Source organism: Podarcis tiliguerta (assembly GCF_965153285.1).
Source record: "Podarcis tiliguerta genome assembly, chromosome: 16".
Classification (NCBI taxonomy): Eukaryota; Metazoa; Chordata; class Lepidosauria; order Squamata; family Lacertidae; genus Podarcis; species Podarcis tiliguerta.
The window spans coordinates 41388143-41406198 of NC_139549.1; the positions used below are offsets into that span (position 1 = coordinate 41388143).

Genomic DNA, 18056 nt, shown 5'->3' on the forward strand with positions numbered 1-18056 from the left:
AGCAGGAAGGTTAGACCCCTCGGCATTACCCACAGGACACCTGGGCCCATTTGTTGATCTTGGATGTGTTGGGATGTGACTGCTTTTAAAGTCCAGATTCTTCAAGTGATAGCAGTGAATATTTTATATCTTCCACTTAAGTAAATTATTTAAGCAGAGGTTCTTGAACAGCATTGCCAGGCAGCTCCAGGGAGAGGATTTGTTGCTGTGAAACTGGTTTGTACTATTTTAAGCTTATGCTGTTCCCCAGACATGCTTTCTTGGTGAAGATTAAACCAGTTCTTAGAAAATATTCCTCGCTGTTAGTCTTATCAGGTGTGGGGAAGCCATTTCAGCCTGAGGGCCACATTCCCTTCTGGGCAGCTTTCCAGGGGCCGCAGGTGGGCAGAGCAATGCATGTGAAGGTGACCTTTGCGCAGGAGTCCAGTCTTTGCACATGCTCCCTCCTCCCCCAGGCAAGCAAGAAGATTTATCTGTGTCCAAAGACCCATCCCAGCTAGTCAAGGACACTCAAGGAGCAGGTGCAAAGCAAGGCTAGTGGGGGTGTGGCCTGGGAGGGTCCCAGGGGCCAGACAGAGAGGGTTTGAGGGCCACATGTGCCCCCCATCACTGCACTAAGCCATGATGAGATGTCTCGCTTTCTGGGAGGAGGCAGGAGCAGAATGTCAGAGGCTCTTTCTGGTGGGGGGAGGCAGATTGTTTGGGGAGCTTTTCAGGGGGCCTCAACTAAGAAGCCTTTGGGGACGCAGGGAGGTGTTTTGACTTGCTGAAAGGATCCTGCTCCCAGCTCCTCCAGGCCACCATCTAAGTGGGGCAAGCAGTGGATTCTACATGCAGCCCTCTGAGCTGCCAGATCTCAGGGCAGGAGGGGCTTTCCCTGGATTGTTGCCTCTGGAGCAGAACACACCCGATGTTAGCAGCTGCCTCAGTTGAGGGGACAGTGCAGATTTCCGGGGCCGGGGGGGGGGGGGCTGGGACAAGGCTGGTCCAAGAGGAAGGTAGCTCTCCTTCCCTCCTGCTCGTATCCAGGTCATTGCAAGAGGGCAGGAAGAAGAGGCGAAAGGTGTCTCAGCCAGTTTTCCCTCTCCAGCCTTTAGCTTGCAGGGGCCCCTGATTTTAAAGCTAGTGAGGGCTGAATCGCCACAGGGCCATTACTGTGTGATCCTGGGGCTCAGCGACCCCCTCCTTTCTCCCAGACCACTCCTGAAATTCTGCACAGAGCCCTGGCATTTAGGAACACAGGGAGCTGCCTTACATCCAATTCAGCATTTGTCTGCACTGACTGGCAGCAGCTCTCCCTGATTTCCGGCAGCATTGCTCTCCCAGCATTACCTGGCAATACCAGGGATTGAACCTTTGACCTTCTGTATGCAAGGCAGATGTTCTGCCACTCAGCTGTGGCCCACAAGATTTAGGGATACTTAGAAACCACCTGGCAAATGCATGTTTTATAAAGTACAATGGAAGTCTAAAGACAGCCAACAAGATAAAGGCAGGCAGGTTGGCTTAGCTGGCGATGGCAGGGCCATCCAAGGCAGCAACTTGAGCTGCAGTTGGGAAGAAACAAAAAGCTTCTCCGGTGAGGGATTGGCAATGTGATTTCTGCACAGACTCTTTCTTGAAGAGCTCTGTATAAAATAAGCATTTTAATTTGCAAGAGCAAAAGGCGACAAGCCAGTTTCCTGTCAAAGCCAAGGTGGAGCCAGATCTGGCAAATAGGCACCTCTTTCCTAGCAGAAGACTTGGATCGTGGTCCTCCTCACGCACGAGAGATGAGCTCTGAAACATGCAAGGCCTTCATGTGGGCAACCATAATGTTTCATACAGAGAAGAAAGGGCTTGTGTTTGTCAAGCACCACAGAAGGTTCCAGGGACGTCCATCTGCGTGGAAGTTGCAGCCCTCTTGCTGTCCTCTATCTCTGTTTTCCTCATTTGGGAGGAGCAGATGAGCGCACAACTAAGTCCATCTCACCAAGATGGGTGATCTTGTCATTCTGCATTGGCAGCAACCAAAATTCCTGTCACAGAGGATCCCCCATCTCCTTTGGTTCCAGGTTTCAGCAGGTGAGAATGAATAGCTGATTGTTGGCCTCCAGTGTCAGAATCCCATTTCTTGAGCACCTTCTCTTCAGGGGCCAGGGCAGCAGGCAGGGGGGACTGATCCGGAGAGTGTGGATGGCCATCCCAGGCATTCCCACCCCCTTCCCCAATGCCAAAGGAGAGGGTGGGCTGCTGCTGGTGGTCCGTCATCTGCTGCATGGGGTAGAAAGGGAATTAGCAAGCAGACGAGTAATTGGTGTGTTGCAAATCTGTGAAGTACATACTTGGTTGCAACCTTCTGCAACCCCTCCCCACCAGCCCCCTCTTTTATTCCCATCTCAGAGCCCCCTGGGAGGGACAGTGCAAACTCCATGTGTTTTGGGGCCAAGAACAATCCTTTTTAAAAAAAATAATAATAATATTTATTGAATATTTTATAATTATGAAAAAAAACAATAAAGAGAAACAATAAATAATTCAACAAACAATACATCAACAATAAAAAGAATACAATACAACAATACAACATAAAAAAAGAAAACAAAAACATTTAAACATACATCCAATTTTTGTATCTATATCTTTCATTTGCTTATTTCCTCAACTTCCTCACACCTCCCTTTTTTGTATTCTAGTTCAAATTGCTGGTTCAACAAATCCTTTCCCTCTTCTTCAATTTTTGTTCTGTAATTTATCCTAACACATTTTAACTTTGAATTTTCCACTTTATCCCATTCACAATTAATATTCATATAATTCTTAATAACACTTCTGCTAAAACCTTATAATTTCATTCCAATATTCTTCTAACATTCATTAATTTTGCAATATTTCTGTAAATATACTTTAAATTTTTTCCAATCTTCCTCCATCGACTCTTCTCCCTGGTCTCGGATTCTGCCAGTCATTTCTACCATTTCCATGTAGTCCATCAGTTTCATCTGCCATTCTTCCCGGGTGGGTAGCTCTTGTGTCTTCCAGTACTTTGCGATGAGTGTTCTTGCTGCTGTTGTGGCATACATAAAAAAGGTTCTATCTTTCTTTAACACCAATTGTCCGACCATGCCCAGGAGAAAGGCCTCTGGTTCAGAAAGGTATATTTAAATACAATCCACCCCCCACTTGCTATGTCTCTAAGCCAAGGCTGGAGTTCGGCTATTCCTCTGCTGTCTAGGGATCCAAACAGAAGAGAAGAACCGGTTTACTGAGAGCCTTGGCTGAGCATCCTCTCCAGCCCACTGCCAGGCCTGCTGGCTCTGGCGTCCTCCTTGCCTCTTCCCTGCCTCTCCTGCTGCTGGGTGAGGGCGAAGGCTTCCTTCAGGCAGGCTGGCCACGTATTCTGGCCTCCTCTTCCTCAGCTCCTTGGAGAATTGGCTCCTAGTGCAGCCGGCCTTCCCTTTCCCTTCCAAGCGCAAAGGATGGCCTCACATGAACCATTCCTGCTCCTTGCTTTTAGAGCAGCCACCTGCCGATCTCTCTTCCTCCTGGGTAGGGTGAGGAGCTAAGTCTTTGTCCCTTTTCTGAATGCTTTTGGTGCACCTGGGAGAGCCAGGGCAGATTAGGCCAGGGTTTCCTTCCTTCTTTCTCCCCTGGCTCCTTGTCCTGCCTTGCAGGAGACACAGAGCAGAGGAGAGGGATGGCCTGGCAAGGAAGCACATCTTCCAAGAGAGAATCCAGGAAATAGTTTTGTCTGGGATCAGAAGACGCATTTATGCCTGTCAAGAAGAGACCCTTGAGTTGCAGAGAGATCGGAAGGGGAAGTGGGTGACATCTGAGCAGGCAGCTGGTCTAGCCTTTGTGGAATCTACCTTTTGCCTCCTTTTCCTTGGTCCTTATTTCCATTCTCCAGAAAGAAATCAGAGGCTCTTGGCTTCAAACCTGCAGCAAATGGCAGCGGGGAGTTGGGGGCTGGGGATTTGAGTAAACCCTCTCCAGTTCCCCGCCAATCAGTTGAGAAGCTCTTTGCAATATAAATGTGAGCGTATTTTAATATGGTAATTAATTGAGGCGTGCCGCAGAGGGGCATTCATTGCCCCGAGAAAGTGCCCCTTCCCTCGAAAGAGATGCCCATGGGACAGCTCAACTATGAGGAATTCTTCTGTAATTTACAGGATGAACTGGGAGGTAATTACTTATGCCTGGCGGGCCAGGAGAATTCGTATTGACGGGTGTGTGTGTCTGTACTGGGATGGCGGTCGATGGAGAGGCTTTTACTGGGCCTGCCGCTGTCAGTTGAAATCCTGCTGGTTTTGTTTGGCTTCATTTTGTTGGAGTGGCTGGAAGCCCCCAAGAGGAGAGAGGGGTCTTGGGGTCAAATCCTGCTTTTCCATGATGGACACCTGTTTGGCCACTGTGAGAACAGGATGCTGGACTAGATGAGCCATTGGCCTGACCAATGACTCTTACTGTGTTCTTATGTGCACTGTATGTGGGTTGGGCCCTCTGGCCCACTCACAGATTAGCCTACGATTTGCATACGCTTTCTGTCATGTGCAGATTTGTGATTTCTTTTGCAGATGGGGTGGAGGGCCTCAAAAGAAGTGTACATCCACACATGTAATTTTACGACAGACAGAAGGTGCACAAGTGAAGCTTTTCCTATAATGGCGTTTCCACATGAGGAAAGGCTTAACCTGTAGAATGCCCGCCTGCCACGCAGGTGAAAGGACCATGCTTTCCCCCCATGTCATCCTAAACCGAAGTCTGGGCTGCAACTCTGTGCCCACTTAACTGGGAGCAAGCCCCATTCAATGCGGTGACTTCATTCTCAATGGATGTGCACCTTTATGCTGTAAGCACACAGCAAATTATTCACAAGAAGGTGCCCTGGGGCGTTGGGTGCGGGAGCCGCAGATGTGCCGTCGGGCGGCAGGACCTGCAGACTTGAGTATGTTCATTTAGAAACCACTCGATCAAAAAGTTCCCAGAGTGGTATGCAACAAAAAATTATAGATAAAACATGAGTAAAACCAACAAACCAACTAATGTAAAATATATGTGTGATTTTTTAAAAAAAAAATCCCCACAAAATTGATAAAACTTTAAAAACAAATGTAGGCAACCTAGTTGTGTGCCTGGACAGGGCTACTGAAGCACGGAGGTTTTCAGCAGGTGTCCAAAACCATCTCTGGAGGGAGCCATCGTGGAGCCGCCGGGGTTTCGGCTGTTTCGTCAGATGCTGCCACTCACTTTTTGTTATGTGCACCACCCTCTCCATCACTCTCAGTTTTGGGTGGAGAAGTGGAGGCTGGGAGGCCTAGAGCGCAGGAGGGCCTGTGACTGGGGCAGCGGCAAGGAAGCCCTTTTGCGGGAGGCGCTGGGACGGGGGGGGGGGGGGCAAGTGAAGAAGCCACAGCAGCCGGTTTGAGCTGTGGCATCTGGAGGCCCTGTGTGCTCCGGCCTCTTGCCAATGTGTCTCTGGCCTGAGACATTTGCTTGCCAGCCTGGGTCCTGTTGCCCTAGGATTGCACCCAGGGCCCCCTTGCCACTTGGCCTCCGATGAGTCTCAGGAGCAGCACATGGCAGCTCCCAGGAGGCCGAGGAGGAAGGCTGGGCCAGGGACCCACGGTGCTCAGGTGAAGGGGTGCATCCTCGTTGGGGGGGGGGTTGCTGTTTTTGTTCTACCACCCACCTTTGCTGCTCCAGACTTGGTCCTGTCTCACCAGCGAACAGAAAGTTGATCCTATTAGAGCGACTCTTGTGTTTGAGACTTAGAGTTCATAGAATCATAGAGTTGGAAGAGACCACAAGGGCCATGGAGTCCAACCCCCTGCCAAGCAGGAAACACCATCAGAGCACTCCTGACATATGGTTGTCAAGCCTCTGCTTAAAGACCTCCAAAGAAGGAGACTCCACCACACTCCTTGGCAGCAAATTCCACTGTCGAACAGCTCTTACTGTCAGGAAGTTCTTCCTAATGTTTAGGTGGAATCTTCTTTCATGGAGTTGAAAGGGTCACCCATGAGGGTCATCTAGTCCAACCCCCTGCAATGCAGGAATCGTTTGCCACGATCCTGAGATTGAGAGGCTCGTGCTCTACCAACTGAGCTATCCCAGCCCTGAAGAGTTGGGCTTCCGTTTTTGGTCACTGTGCTGGCTGATGTATTGTCCATTTTGTCTACGCTCCCTAGGGCTGTCAGCCGGGGGTTTCCTGAAAGAGCCCCCAGCCGACCCCCTGCCAAGGCTTGGGCACCTGAAGGGGCTGAGGCCATGGGACCTTGGGTGGGCAGAGCAGCTCCCCAGGCAAGTCGCCCCTTGCAGGACTGGGTCAAGGGGCGGTGAGGCTTCTTGCAGACTCGTGTGCTGTTCGGGGGCAGGCAGCTAAAGCAAAGCAGATGTTCTGCTAGGAGGGGTCTGCGCAGGATCAGCCAAGCTGATGTTTCTTGACCTTTTTAGAACAGTTCAATAAAAACAAGCAGTTGCCATAGCAACTACCACATTATTTGGTGCTTCAGAGATTTGCGATAAAGGAGGAGAGCTGAGTGAAAGCAGCACATGGTGAAGGCGTTCCTCCCCTTTGTGCTGCAGGCTTGAGAGTCCATGAAGACGCTGCTGCGTGGTGCAGGGTCTGGGCGTAAGGAGCCCCTGTGGTGGAGGCAGGCAGGCAGGCAGGGGGCCTTGGTGTTTGTAGTGAGGGGATTGCCTCTCCGCCGCAGGAGGAGGAAGTGATTGGCCGAGACCTGCCCTGCAGGACTGATTGTGATGCCTTTGAGGGTCGGCACCCCACCACCCTTTGCTAACCTTCCTGGCTGATGCCTCCCAGGCTGCCTCAGGTCCTTGTCTCTGGGGCCAGGCATTGCCTCCCTTTGGACTCCTCGAGTCGTCAGATTTTGTGCAGCCATGGTTGGGCAGAGAGAAGCAGCATGAGCAGAAGCTTTGGCTGCTCCCTTCAGTGCGAGGGCTTGTGAAATGGCCTCTGTACCACATGCCAGAATTGGGCCTGAGCTACGTGGCCCTGGGAAAGGCGCCTGCATTCTGGGGCAGCAGTGTTTGGGTGCCTGGAGGATCAAGGCAAAGAAGGGGACAACCTGGGGACAGGGGTCCAAAACTGATCCTCGCAGGATGTGAATGAAATATTGCTGGCTGCAACCGATCTTAGGACAAGAAGAAATCTTTAATCACTCCTTGCAAGGAGGCAACCAGGAAGAAAGATGTTAATTAGAGTAAAAGATGTTGTGGCTTTTGAAGCCAGACTTCCTTTCTCTGAAGCAGGCCTCCTTTGTTTTTCCTTCACTGGAAACTCCAAAGATTTGCTTTCAGGCGTTTGGCTGCTGGCTTATTCTTAAAAAGGCAGACAGGGTGGCTCTCTCGAGATGGAATAATAAGCACCCAAAGGCTTTTCACCATGCCTTTTGGAGAGGGCCATCTTGCTGACGCTGTTGAGCAGGAATTATGTACTTGGCTGCCCAATTTTTATTTCTGCCACAGCGAAACGGCTGCAGCTGCGGTCGGGTCCGTGGGCTTCCTGCCTGTCCCTTGCAGGAAAACCCTCTGGAAGGCTTGCAGCAGGAAGCGACAGCCTTTGAGGTGCTTGGTTGTTGGTCCCTGACCAGGATCTCTCACTGGGGGCTTACCCACACTTCCATTTGCCCCGCCACGTCCCCTCTGGTGGAATCCGCTGCTGAATTGGAGCAAACGTCAAACCGCAAGGGCTCTGAGCTGTGAAGAGCACCTGTGGAAAGGGAAGTGAGAAATGGGTGGGAATATAGGGGTGTGCCAAGCTGTATGCTTTTTGGACCGTTAAGTGCTTCAGAGAGATGTTTTGGTTTTTCCTCTGCCCTCTCCTCCTCTTTGTCTGATGGAAACACCACGATGGTTCAGTGTTTAGTCCAGCAGGACTGACATTTTACTTGAGATTCTGAGATACCCACCAAGAGTGACAGTCAAGGGTGGTCCACCCCGAGGCTCTTTGCAAACAGAATGCAATTTCTGTTCTGCATGGAAATGGGTGGCTGGACCGAGCCTTGAGGGAAGGGCCTCCTGCAGCCTCTTCCTAGCATTCGCCAGCCTCAGGCCCACAACGGGGCATGTTCTGGCACATGTGAGGCAAGTGTGCCCCTTCCTCTCCAGGACCCTCCCCAAGAGGCATAGCAAGGGCTCCTAAGTCGAAGCAAGGAGACCTCCAGGTGTGTCTGGTCAGGGCACACACAGGCAAAGCAGCCAACCCAGCTAAAGCACCTGGAAGCTGGAAAAGGAGGGGGAGTTGGCCCCAGGAAAGCGGGGAGCGAAGGCTGAGCCAGCTATAGCACTGCAGTGGCAGCCTGGCCCTTCATGGCAGAGAGGAGGAAGGCTCAGCACAGAGGGTGGCCCCAGTGTCTGCTGCAGGTCCTCTTCTCTGGCGATGCACCTTGACCGTATCAGGTGTGGGGCTTGCGTGCATCAGCCGGCAGAGGAGCGCTGAACAAAGCCGGTGCAAGGGGCTGGATTGAACGGTGCTTGCTGTGCAGGCCCTGCAAGGTGGAAGCAGCTCCTCAGAGCTGTGCCTTTTCTTCCCCCTCCAGGCTCTGCAGCAGTCCTTGCTGGATTGAGACTGCCTTTGTCTGGTACTGGCAATGCATTGCCTTCTCCATTGCCTTCTTACAAATTGGCCAGCAATTTGTTATGCAAATGATCCACACTCTGCTAGCGCAGTTTTCATGACAAAATTACAGGGTGAATGCTAATGAAGAGCCTGGGCCCTGAATCCGTTCCATTACCTTCTTGTGTGGAGCTTATTCCGCAGGGAGCTGCAGCTTCTAAGCCTCTGCTCTACAATCACTTTGCAGCCGACTATACTTGGCTCCTGCCAGGATTAACCCTGTAATCTGGTCACCTTCTTGCCACCAATTAAGCTGCTGTGGCCACAGCCACCCTGCTTCCCAAAGGGAGGGAAGGCACCGCTCACAGGGGGAGGAGGGGTTTTTGCTCCCCCCTTGGGATCAATGAGCAGCAGGCAGGTAGCGGGAGGCCCCTTGTGCAGCTGCAGCAGATGCTCCTGATGGTTGCGGAAGGGGAGTAGAAAGCAGATTCTGGGAGGGGCTGCTGCTCTTTGGCACCCCCCCCCCCGCCACAAGAGAACCCTTTTGATTTCCAGTGTCAAGGCACTGCCCATCATGCAGCACAGCTGGCGACTCTCCATGTCTGGAGGCCCCAGATTAAATCCTGGTGTCTCCTGCAAAAGGCTCTCCTGTCACAAGAACAGTGAAACTTTGGAAACTCTTACCAACGTAAAACTCTGACATTGTGAGAGGCTTTGGGGCAAAAGGGGATTCCTCCTGGTCCCACTGCCAGCCTGGCTGGTGGGTCTGGCCTGGAAGCTGTGGTGGAGAAGGGGTGCTTTCCACTAGCCCAATTTGGGCACTCGGGGGGGGGGGGCTGCTAGCCCAGATTCTGCGCCTGTCTTTGGTGTTTCCCAGTCGTATGGGAGTCGACGAGCCCTTCTGTGTTGATGCCAGGTGGAGTAGACAATGCAGGCTAGATGGCAAAATGGCCGGGCGGGAATCAGGTCCCTTCCACCAGCCCCGCATGGAACTGGCAGAGCCTGGCCAGGAAGAGGACCTCGCAGGCCACAGCGGAGAGCTCAGTGAAGACGCTGACCCCGCATGCGGCAGCTGTGCCAAAGGCGAATGCCCGCCAGGGATCCGTAAGAAAGGAATGGGAAATAAAAGTGCCATTGTGCAAATCTATTTAGAATACAGACGACATACAGTTCTGGTCGCCTCACCTCAGGAAGGATGTTTTGGAGCTGGAAAAGGTTCTGGAAGGGGCAGCATGGGGGGTCCTGGGGTTGGTGTAGCTCCCCGTGAAGAAAGGTTGCCGCAGTTGGGGAGCCAGATGGGGTGTGGAGACGAGATTCTCTGCGCTCCCTCAAGATGCAGTGATGGTTGCCACGATGAGCGGCCTCTGGTGGGGACTCCTGCTGCCGCTTGTGGCCCCATGGTGAGAGGGGGGTGCCCAGGGGCGTGCGTTCCCTCCCCCCGCCCCTTCGTTTTGCAGCTTGGCTCCCTTTCTTGTGGGCGGCTGCTGAGGGGCCGCTCTTCCCTCTGCCTGATGCCCAGCAGTTGCTGCTCCAAACGCCTTTCCTCCCAGTCAGACCTGGAGGCTGGCAAGGAGAAGGAACCGCCAAGCGCCAAGGAGGCCCAAGAGGGCGGCTCCCTTGGCAAGGGCTCCTGGGCTTTGTGTGCTTCCAAAAGGCGAGGCACCTTGCAGAGATTCTCTTCTCCCGTCCCCTTCCTGCTGCTGGAGCCAAAGACAGGAGCTGGGGCCTTCCGAACCACCCCCATCTTGCAGAGCTCTGCTTCAGGGAAAGAGGCCTGAGTCACCCCGGCTGCACCGCCTGTTCCTGGAGGGCTGGGGAGAGCCTTCTGGCTATTCCTGGATGGCCTGATCTTCCTCCTGCGTCCTCACAAGGCATGCGTTGCTGGCAGGAAGCTGGGCTGTGTCCACCATTGTTCTCCCTGAGCCCAGCCTGCGCTGCCTGCTTGGTACCCTTTGCTTCCACTGTGGGTGACTCTGCATCCTGCCCCCCCCGCTAGTATCGGGCGCAGGATGGGGTCAAATCACGCCTGGTGGGTGATCTTTTGTGACACCTCAAGGCTGGAGAGTTGGGGGATTTGCTGCCTTTTAGGGTCTTGGGTGTGCCTGGGAGGATCTTGGCCCAGCCCATCCGCTCTGACATTGGCAGGTGGGGTGTTTGGGTAGCATGTGGCTGAGCTGGGGCAGCTGATTCCCTTCTCTGTGCTGGGGGCAGTGCCCCTTTCCTGCCCCAAGATGTCTTCCACGCTGTGTGTGGCAGCGCTTTGAGCGGCCCACAGACTGCACACCAGCTGTCTCTGCCAGGGTCCTCAGCCCTTCTCTTGGGTGCTGAGCTCAGTTTGGGTCCAGCAAAGGGGTCTGGAGCCTGGGCTGGGTGAGCTCCTTGGCACCCTCCGTCCGGCTGCCTTTCTGCTCTCCCCATCTCTCTGTTCTCTCTGCTGCCTCTTCCGCCCAGTGGGCTCCTCACGAGTCAAAGCCTCTGGCCCTAATCTAATTGCTCTGCTGCTGGATTTGTACTACAGTGGCCTGTTTGGTTCAATAATAACACATTTATGCTAAAGGTTAATGAAATGAATTCTGCTTCCATCCAATTCATTAAAAATGGTTCTACAATCAACGTTTGCTAATGGAAAAGAGATTAAAAATTCATGTCTATAAATTTCCCGTGTCATTTCTGATTTTTCTTAATCTCTGCCTCCGTGGACTGGCTCCTGAGCAAGCCTGAATGCCCTAATGGACAGCCACTTTGGGTATTAATTGCAAATCTGTTCCACTTGGGTAACAACAAAGGCGTGTGTGTGTGTGTGTGTGAGAGAGAGAGAGAGAGAGAGCATCCTGCCACATGCCTTGCATCCAGGCTATAGAAGCAGCTTGGGAAATGCCGCAAACTCTGTTCATAGAAATACTATTTCATGTAAAAGATTACGCCTGCTTTGTGGATGAATGTGCTGAAACCCTTGTGAGAGACACACATTTCACATTTAATAAGTGTGTATCTGATGTTAAGTAAGTGTACAAAGTTTAAGCATGGAAATCAGCACAAAACATGATGGAATGGCCTTCCATGATGGCGTTCCCACGAGGTGAGGGCCCCGTCTGAACGGTCTGCTTAAGGCAGCACCATGCCCCTTTAAGCCGCCCTGGCCTCCCCCAAGGAATGCTGGGGAGTGTAGTTGGGAGCGTTAGGAGGCTGCTCTTCCCCTGAGGCTCCTGGGCTGCTCCCTGCTGACCTTTGCCTTGTGTTGTTGCAGGCCTACTTCCGACAGGGTGTTGCCCTCCAGTACCTTGGGCGCCATGCCGATGCCCTGGCAGCCTTTGCCTCTGGCTTGGCTCAAGATCCCAAGAGTCTGCAGCTGCTGGTGGGGATGGTGGAAGCCGCCATGAAGTCTCCCATGCGAGGTGAGTGAGGGCCCCTGGGATTCCTGCCCAGCGCCGGCTGCACTGTGTCGTGCGGAAGGTCCCACGGGTTCACGCTTGCTTGCTTCCTTGCTTACCCTGTGTTTGGCCCCAGCAGAACTTGGGAACTGGGACCCAGCGCAGTCGGTAGGGGCCAGCCCCCCCCCCCCCGCCGTGTTGTCAGCTTCATGGATTTCAAGTGCAGCCACCTAAGGGGCTCCCTTTTGCATTGAAGCATGCGGGGCACTGCCAGGCTACCACGGTTGTTTTCCCACCTCCCCAATAGTCCTTTTGCCCTCCTTCCATATTCTCTTGCACCAGCCACCTCCTTCTTTGTGAGTTGAGTGATGATGCCCTGAAGAGAGGTTGAAATGAAGTCTTCTGACCATCTCTCTGATTGGGGAGCCTCTCAGGTGTGTTCCTGCTGTGGATGGAGGGTTTTCACTCTGCCCAGGCCTGGCCTAGTACTGCTAGGAGTCCCTTCCAACTCTCCCATGCTATGACTCTACCTGGAATGCTGCTGGGGATTGAATCTGGGGCCTTCTGTAGGCAGAGCAGATGTTCTACCTCAGAACCATGGCCTTTTCCTAAAAATCAGAGGTGGGGAACATCCAGGCCACAGCCCAATCTTGGTCCACTGGGTGAGGGAAGGTCTAACTAAGTTGGCTTGCAAATCCATTTCTTCCAAACCATGGTATTTTCCCCCAAATATTCCCCCAAATATTTCCATTCTTCAAGACTTTCCCCCTCATTTTGTTCTTTAATTCTCACAGTTAGTATAGCCATCTCAGCATATTCCAAAATCTTCACGAGCAATTCTTCTTTGGTTGGGAGTTCTTCTTTCCATTTTTGTATGTAGACTATTCCTGCCACCGTTGTAGAATACGTACACAAATTAATTCCTTTGCCAGCTCTGGACCAGTTATACCTAACAGAAAGGCCTCAGGATTCTTGGGAATCAGATGTGAACCTGAGACTCCTCTGTCTTCCCTCAGCTGCAGCTGTCCTGGGTGGGTGTGTTTGCTTCTCCAAGGCGGAGGAAGGATGGTACATGAAGCCTGTCTCCCTTCCTCTCGCAGAGTCCCTGGAGCCAACCTACCAGCAGCTGCAGAAGATGAAGCTGGACAAGAGCCCTTTTGTGGTGGTCTCTGTGGTTGGCCAGGAGCTGCTGACGGCCGGCCACCACGGGGCCTCGGTGGTGGTCCTGGAAGCGGCCTTGAAGATTGGGACATGCAGCCTGAAACTGAGGGGCTCTGTCTTCTCAGCCCTGAGCAGCGCCTACTGGTCCCTGGGCAACACCGAGAAGAGTGCGGGCTACATGCAGCAGGATTTGGACGTGGCCAAGACTTTAGGTAGCCGTTTGGACCACCCATCCCAACCTAGAGGGCAAGCGGGAGGAGGAGGAGGAGGAGGATGTCATGTTCAGCAGCATAGAAGCAGGTGGTGACGACTGGGTCTCTCTTGGGGTGTCAGCAGGCCCTCAGAGGGCTGCAGGGGGTCTTTGCTCCATAGCCTCCCACACTGCAAGGAGGCTGGATCCAGGCTCATCCTTGTGTGGAAAGGGTGGCTCATTTTCTGGAGCAGCCAAGGACCCTGCCTCTCCCTCTAGAGAACGGGGTGAGGAACAGCTGCCCCCCTCCTCAAGCGGTGGGGCATCCTCTTTGTGCCTCTACACCCTACACAGCAGTTGGCTTTGAAAGTCTAGTGGCCGGCAGGGGAGCAGTGAAGGGATGCCGCTCGTCTCCAGGCAGATCCCCTCTCTTGTGGCATTTGGGCTGGGAGAAAGCGAAAGACGCCTGGTTGGTGGGGTGTGTGTTTGCTGTAAGAAGAGATGAGCATGGGTATTAGATGTGAATTTGCATGCATTTGCATAAATGTCTCTCTCTGGCTGCTCCTCACTCTTGTGTTTCTGCTTGCTTGCCATCCAGGTGACCAGATGGGTGAATGCCGAGCTCACGGCAATTTGGGCTCTGCATTCTTCTCCAAAGGAAATTACCGGGAGGCCTTGACAAACCACAGACATCAGCTGATGCTTGCCATGAAACTCAAGGACAGAGAGGTAGGTGGGGCTGGGGGGAGCAGTTTGTGCTGGCTGGGCTGGGGGTGTCCTGCACTTCCAGGGAGGCAGCTCTTCTGGGCTCAGCTGTCTCTGCCGCTTCTTTCTGCCAGCTTAGAGGTGGCTGAAATGGGGGTGTCGCCCTGGAATACACCCTATGAGCCATGCCAACAGAGCAGATTCTGAAGGGGCCCAGCGGGCACGTCTGGCCTTTGGTTCTGGGGTGGGGTGGGGACTCTGAATTGTGTTTCTAAGAGCCAGCCACAAATCCCTTGCTTGCAGAATGGCTTTGGGACATGGGAGAACAGCGGCCTTTGGGTGCTGGGAAAGTGTCCTTGCAGGGGTGGAGACCAGGCGCAGGCCAGCAGTGGAAAGTCTGACTGCTTGTGTCTGTACAAGAGGAGGCTGGCTGCCCGGCACCGTGACTGAGCAAGCCAGGATCAACACGGGGAGCTGCCTTTGGCAAACGGCACAGCTTCGCCCCACTGCCTGGGGGGGGGGGGAGATGGGTGTTTTGTGCACCTCCAGCTTGCTTGGGCTTGGTGCAGGCCGGTGGATCTGGATTCTGCTTGATCACAATATTTTTTCCATTTATGGCCCATCTGGGCACATAATTAGCAGCTATTGACAACAAACGGCTACTTGGATTGTGAGAACCCCGAGCCTCTTGGATTTCCTGTGGATGTAACCACAGGAAATTGCTTTGGCGCTTTCTGATGACATCACCCTGACCACAGGGCTTCCTCTGAATGCACAGCTGTTTTTCTTGGCCCCCTCTGCAGACTTCTCTGTAACACGCAGACTCTTATAATGTTGCAACGGTGCTGATGTGAATTCCACCAGAAGGGCTTGTTCTGGGCTGGCCTGGAATGAGGTAATGGTCACCCGGAATAGGAAGAAGCACAGCTTGAACGCTGGCCAAGCTCCTCCCGGAAGAGCCTTTTGCTGGGCAGCCTCTGCCATATGGAAGAGGTTTCCGGAGGGCTCTGGGTCCACCAGCAGCGGGCAAGCTGGTTTGGAGGCCACCCTCACCCACAGAAGGAGCAAAGGGAGCAGGAAGAGAAAGGCTCTGTGCCAGCTTCCTTTGGGATCAGAGAGGCTCTGAGCCCAGAGTCGCTGGAAATCGGTGAGGCAAGCCCTGCGAGAGGAGCGGGCGACGGCATGGCCCCCTCTGCCCCTCAGCACTGTCAGGGGGTGGAGTAGGACTGGCCTGTGGCGGGCGTGGCTCTTAATGATGCCCCTTCCCATTATCTGGGAAGTCTTCTTTGGCTGCTACAGGAGTCCAGAGGTGGCGGAAACAAAGCGTTCAGATTGCTGGAACCTTTGCCTCACAATGGCTGCGGAGACCACAGAAATGCTGCAACATAATCACCTCTCCCAGCTCCCAGGCCTTTCTAAGGTTACCAGATTTTTTCCGTGAATCTGGGGACGCTTTTCAACTTCAATAGGAATGATAGGATTTTGTCAGGGGACTGATTTGTAAATTCGGGGACTGTCCCCGGGAAACGGGGACGTCTGGTAACCTTACTTTGGATGTCTCCGATTACAGGATGCCCCGCTTTTAATAATAGCAAAGAGAGTGAGATGGAATCGGAGCCTGGCTCTGCAGAGATACAGTGGTGCCTCGCAAGACGAAATTAATTTGTTCCGCGAGTCTCTTCGTCTAGCGGTTTTTTCGTCTTGCGAAGCAACCCTATTAGCGGCTTAGTGGCTATTAGCGGCTATTAAAGGCTTAAGGGATTAGCGGATTACCTGCTGAAAGGCTATTAGCGGTTTAGCGGCTTAGAAAAAGGGGGTGGGGAGTGAAAAAAAATCTCAAGACTCGCAAGACATTTTCGTCTTGCGAAGCAAGCCCATAGGAAATTCGTTTTGTGAAGCACCTCCAAAACGGAAAACCCTTTCGTCTAGCGGGTTTTCCGTCTTGCGAGGCATTCGTCTTGCGGGGTACCACTGTACGGGATTACTTGGAAGGGGGTGGCAGAGGAGGGGCCCTGGCTGCTGCAGGCGGCTCCAGGTTGCCGCTTCCAGGCCTGTCTGGATGGAGCAGGACTGGGCCCTTGAGGGGAAGACGATGGCTGCCTCTGGGGCAAAGTGCCGTGAGAGCCAGGTGCTCACCTGCCAGAGGACATTGACTGTCTCACCCTCTTTGGTCTTGTTAGGCAAAAGGGCCTGGATCTCAAGCAAGGCTCACTTCTCTGCCTTACAGTCCGAGGGACAAGGACATTTCTCAGGGCCTGCGATGCCTTTGGATGGAGCTTTGGCCTATGAAGGCAGGGGCATCCTGCAGCAGCTTGGAGTGGGTGGCAGCCCCCTCACCCTCTCCCCCCAGCCCCCTTCCTCGCTGGGCCCCACACGGATTGTGTGGCCATGGTGCTGGGGGGAGGGAGGCGGGGTCTGATGTTGCCACGCTTGCCTTGTGCTGGAAGAGAAGCCCCCTGAATTGTGAAGGGAAGGAGGGCTTTGTTTCGGCTCAGCTGTCTCCCCGCAAATCCTGCTCTCTCCCCTCCATTGTCTGGCCATTAATCATGGGGGAAGGCTGGAGAGCCTGATGAACGGCACCAGAGTTTGGCAGCCGTGTAATTGCTCTGCTGCTGTGGTGGAGCAGCCTGCTCTTCTCTTGCTCCTTGGGAGGAGGCCTGAGCCTCCTGGCTAGTGATGATCCGGGGCCTTTTCTCTCTGGACCCCTCTGCTTTGCTACTCGGCCTCCCGCTGCTCTCTGGGGACGTGATGCAGGCTCTTGAAAGTTATGGCATTCCTCTGAGTCGCCTCTCTGACGCTTGCCAAGGCAGCTGTTTCAGGGGAGTGCTGCCACCAGTGGGTGAGGTTGCCACCTACCACCTCTGCAGAATTGGGGTGTGTTTCGGGGGAGGGGGGTGAGCCTTGGTGGTGAGTGTGTCTCTTCCCAGTTGGCATGGGCATGTGGCAGAAAAGAACCAGCTGTGTGTGGCTGTCCCACAGCCAGCTTCCTCTGGGGGGCCAAACACTTCTGCTCAGAACTTTTAAGAGGGAGCTTCTCGCTCCAGTGACATTTTGCTGCAAATAAAATACAGAGAGAAGGATGGGACGACCCAAGGATCCAGGCTGCCCCCCCCCCATCTCCCTTCAGCATTGGCTGAAAATTCAAAAGGAGAGAAACTCCTGGGGAATTTCTCTTGGCCTCTTGGTGCCCACAGAAATTTCCTTGTGTGAGGTCTGAATGGCTTTATACCACCACAGCTGAGGAAGGAGGCCTCCGGGGCTCTTCTGCACTTCCCCTGTGAGAAGACAGAGCAGGGGGCTGGGGAAGTGATGGCCTCCCCAGGGTAGCCCGCAGGTGCCAGAGGCTGGCCGGCCTGCCGCCTTGGGGTCAACCCTGTGGGGAGCGGATTTGCCCCCTGCCGCATTCCAGCCCAATGACAGGGGTCCCTGCCTAGAGAAACCCCTTGAGCCTTGGCTGGGCGGCTGGGGGGGGGGGGGATCAAAGCTGCCAGCAGAGTCATGGGGAGCAGATCCCCTTGAAGGAGCCATGAATCTGGCGGTTCCTCTCGACCGACTCAGCGCCCTGACTCAGCGTGGGGGTGAGCACCATCTTTGGCTCAGGCAGCCAGGTCTGATGGCCCAGCTCTTTGCCCTGGTGGCCTAGGCCTTGCAGAGGGAGGGGCTCACCATTGCCTTTGCCCCCGTGGCTTCCCCAGTTGGGTTTCTGCCTGGGCTGCCAGGAGGAAGAACTCTGGGCTCCCTTTGCACTGCGTGGAGCTATGGAGGAAGGAACGAGTGGCGAGAGAGCTGTGCTCAGCCCCCCAAAGGGAGCAATCAGAAGCGCGTCCATCATGCGCTAATCTCTGCAGCTTACTCCCCTGCTGGCTGGCGGGGGGGGGGGGGAGAGACTCTCCCTGCATCTTCATTATTTCACTCTCTGTTTGTGGTGACAGGTTGAAGATGGTCAGCAAGTTGGTGAGCCAGACCAGGAAATGAAATCTCAGGGCAGGGGTGGGGGGCGTTAGGCATTTCGGCAAAATTCAGTGTGTGTGGAGGGGACACTCCAAGGAAGCATGTGTTCTTGAGACCTTTT

At 53.8% G+C, this 18056-nt stretch overlaps 1 protein-coding gene across 1 annotated transcript in view; it reads left to right on the forward strand.

The window, feature by feature from the left end:
* Window positions 1–18056, forward strand: part of TTC28 (tetratricopeptide repeat domain 28) — a gene marked incomplete at its 5' end in the record, with an annotated part of 106119 nt that overhangs the window by 64139 nt on the left and 23924 nt on the right. Inside the window, 3 exon segments of the mRNA XM_083418970.1 lie at window positions 11805–11952; window positions 13029–13301; window positions 13878–14008. Coding sequence (XP_083275096.1) covers window positions 11805–11952; window positions 13029–13301; window positions 13878–14008 — 552 coding nt within the window.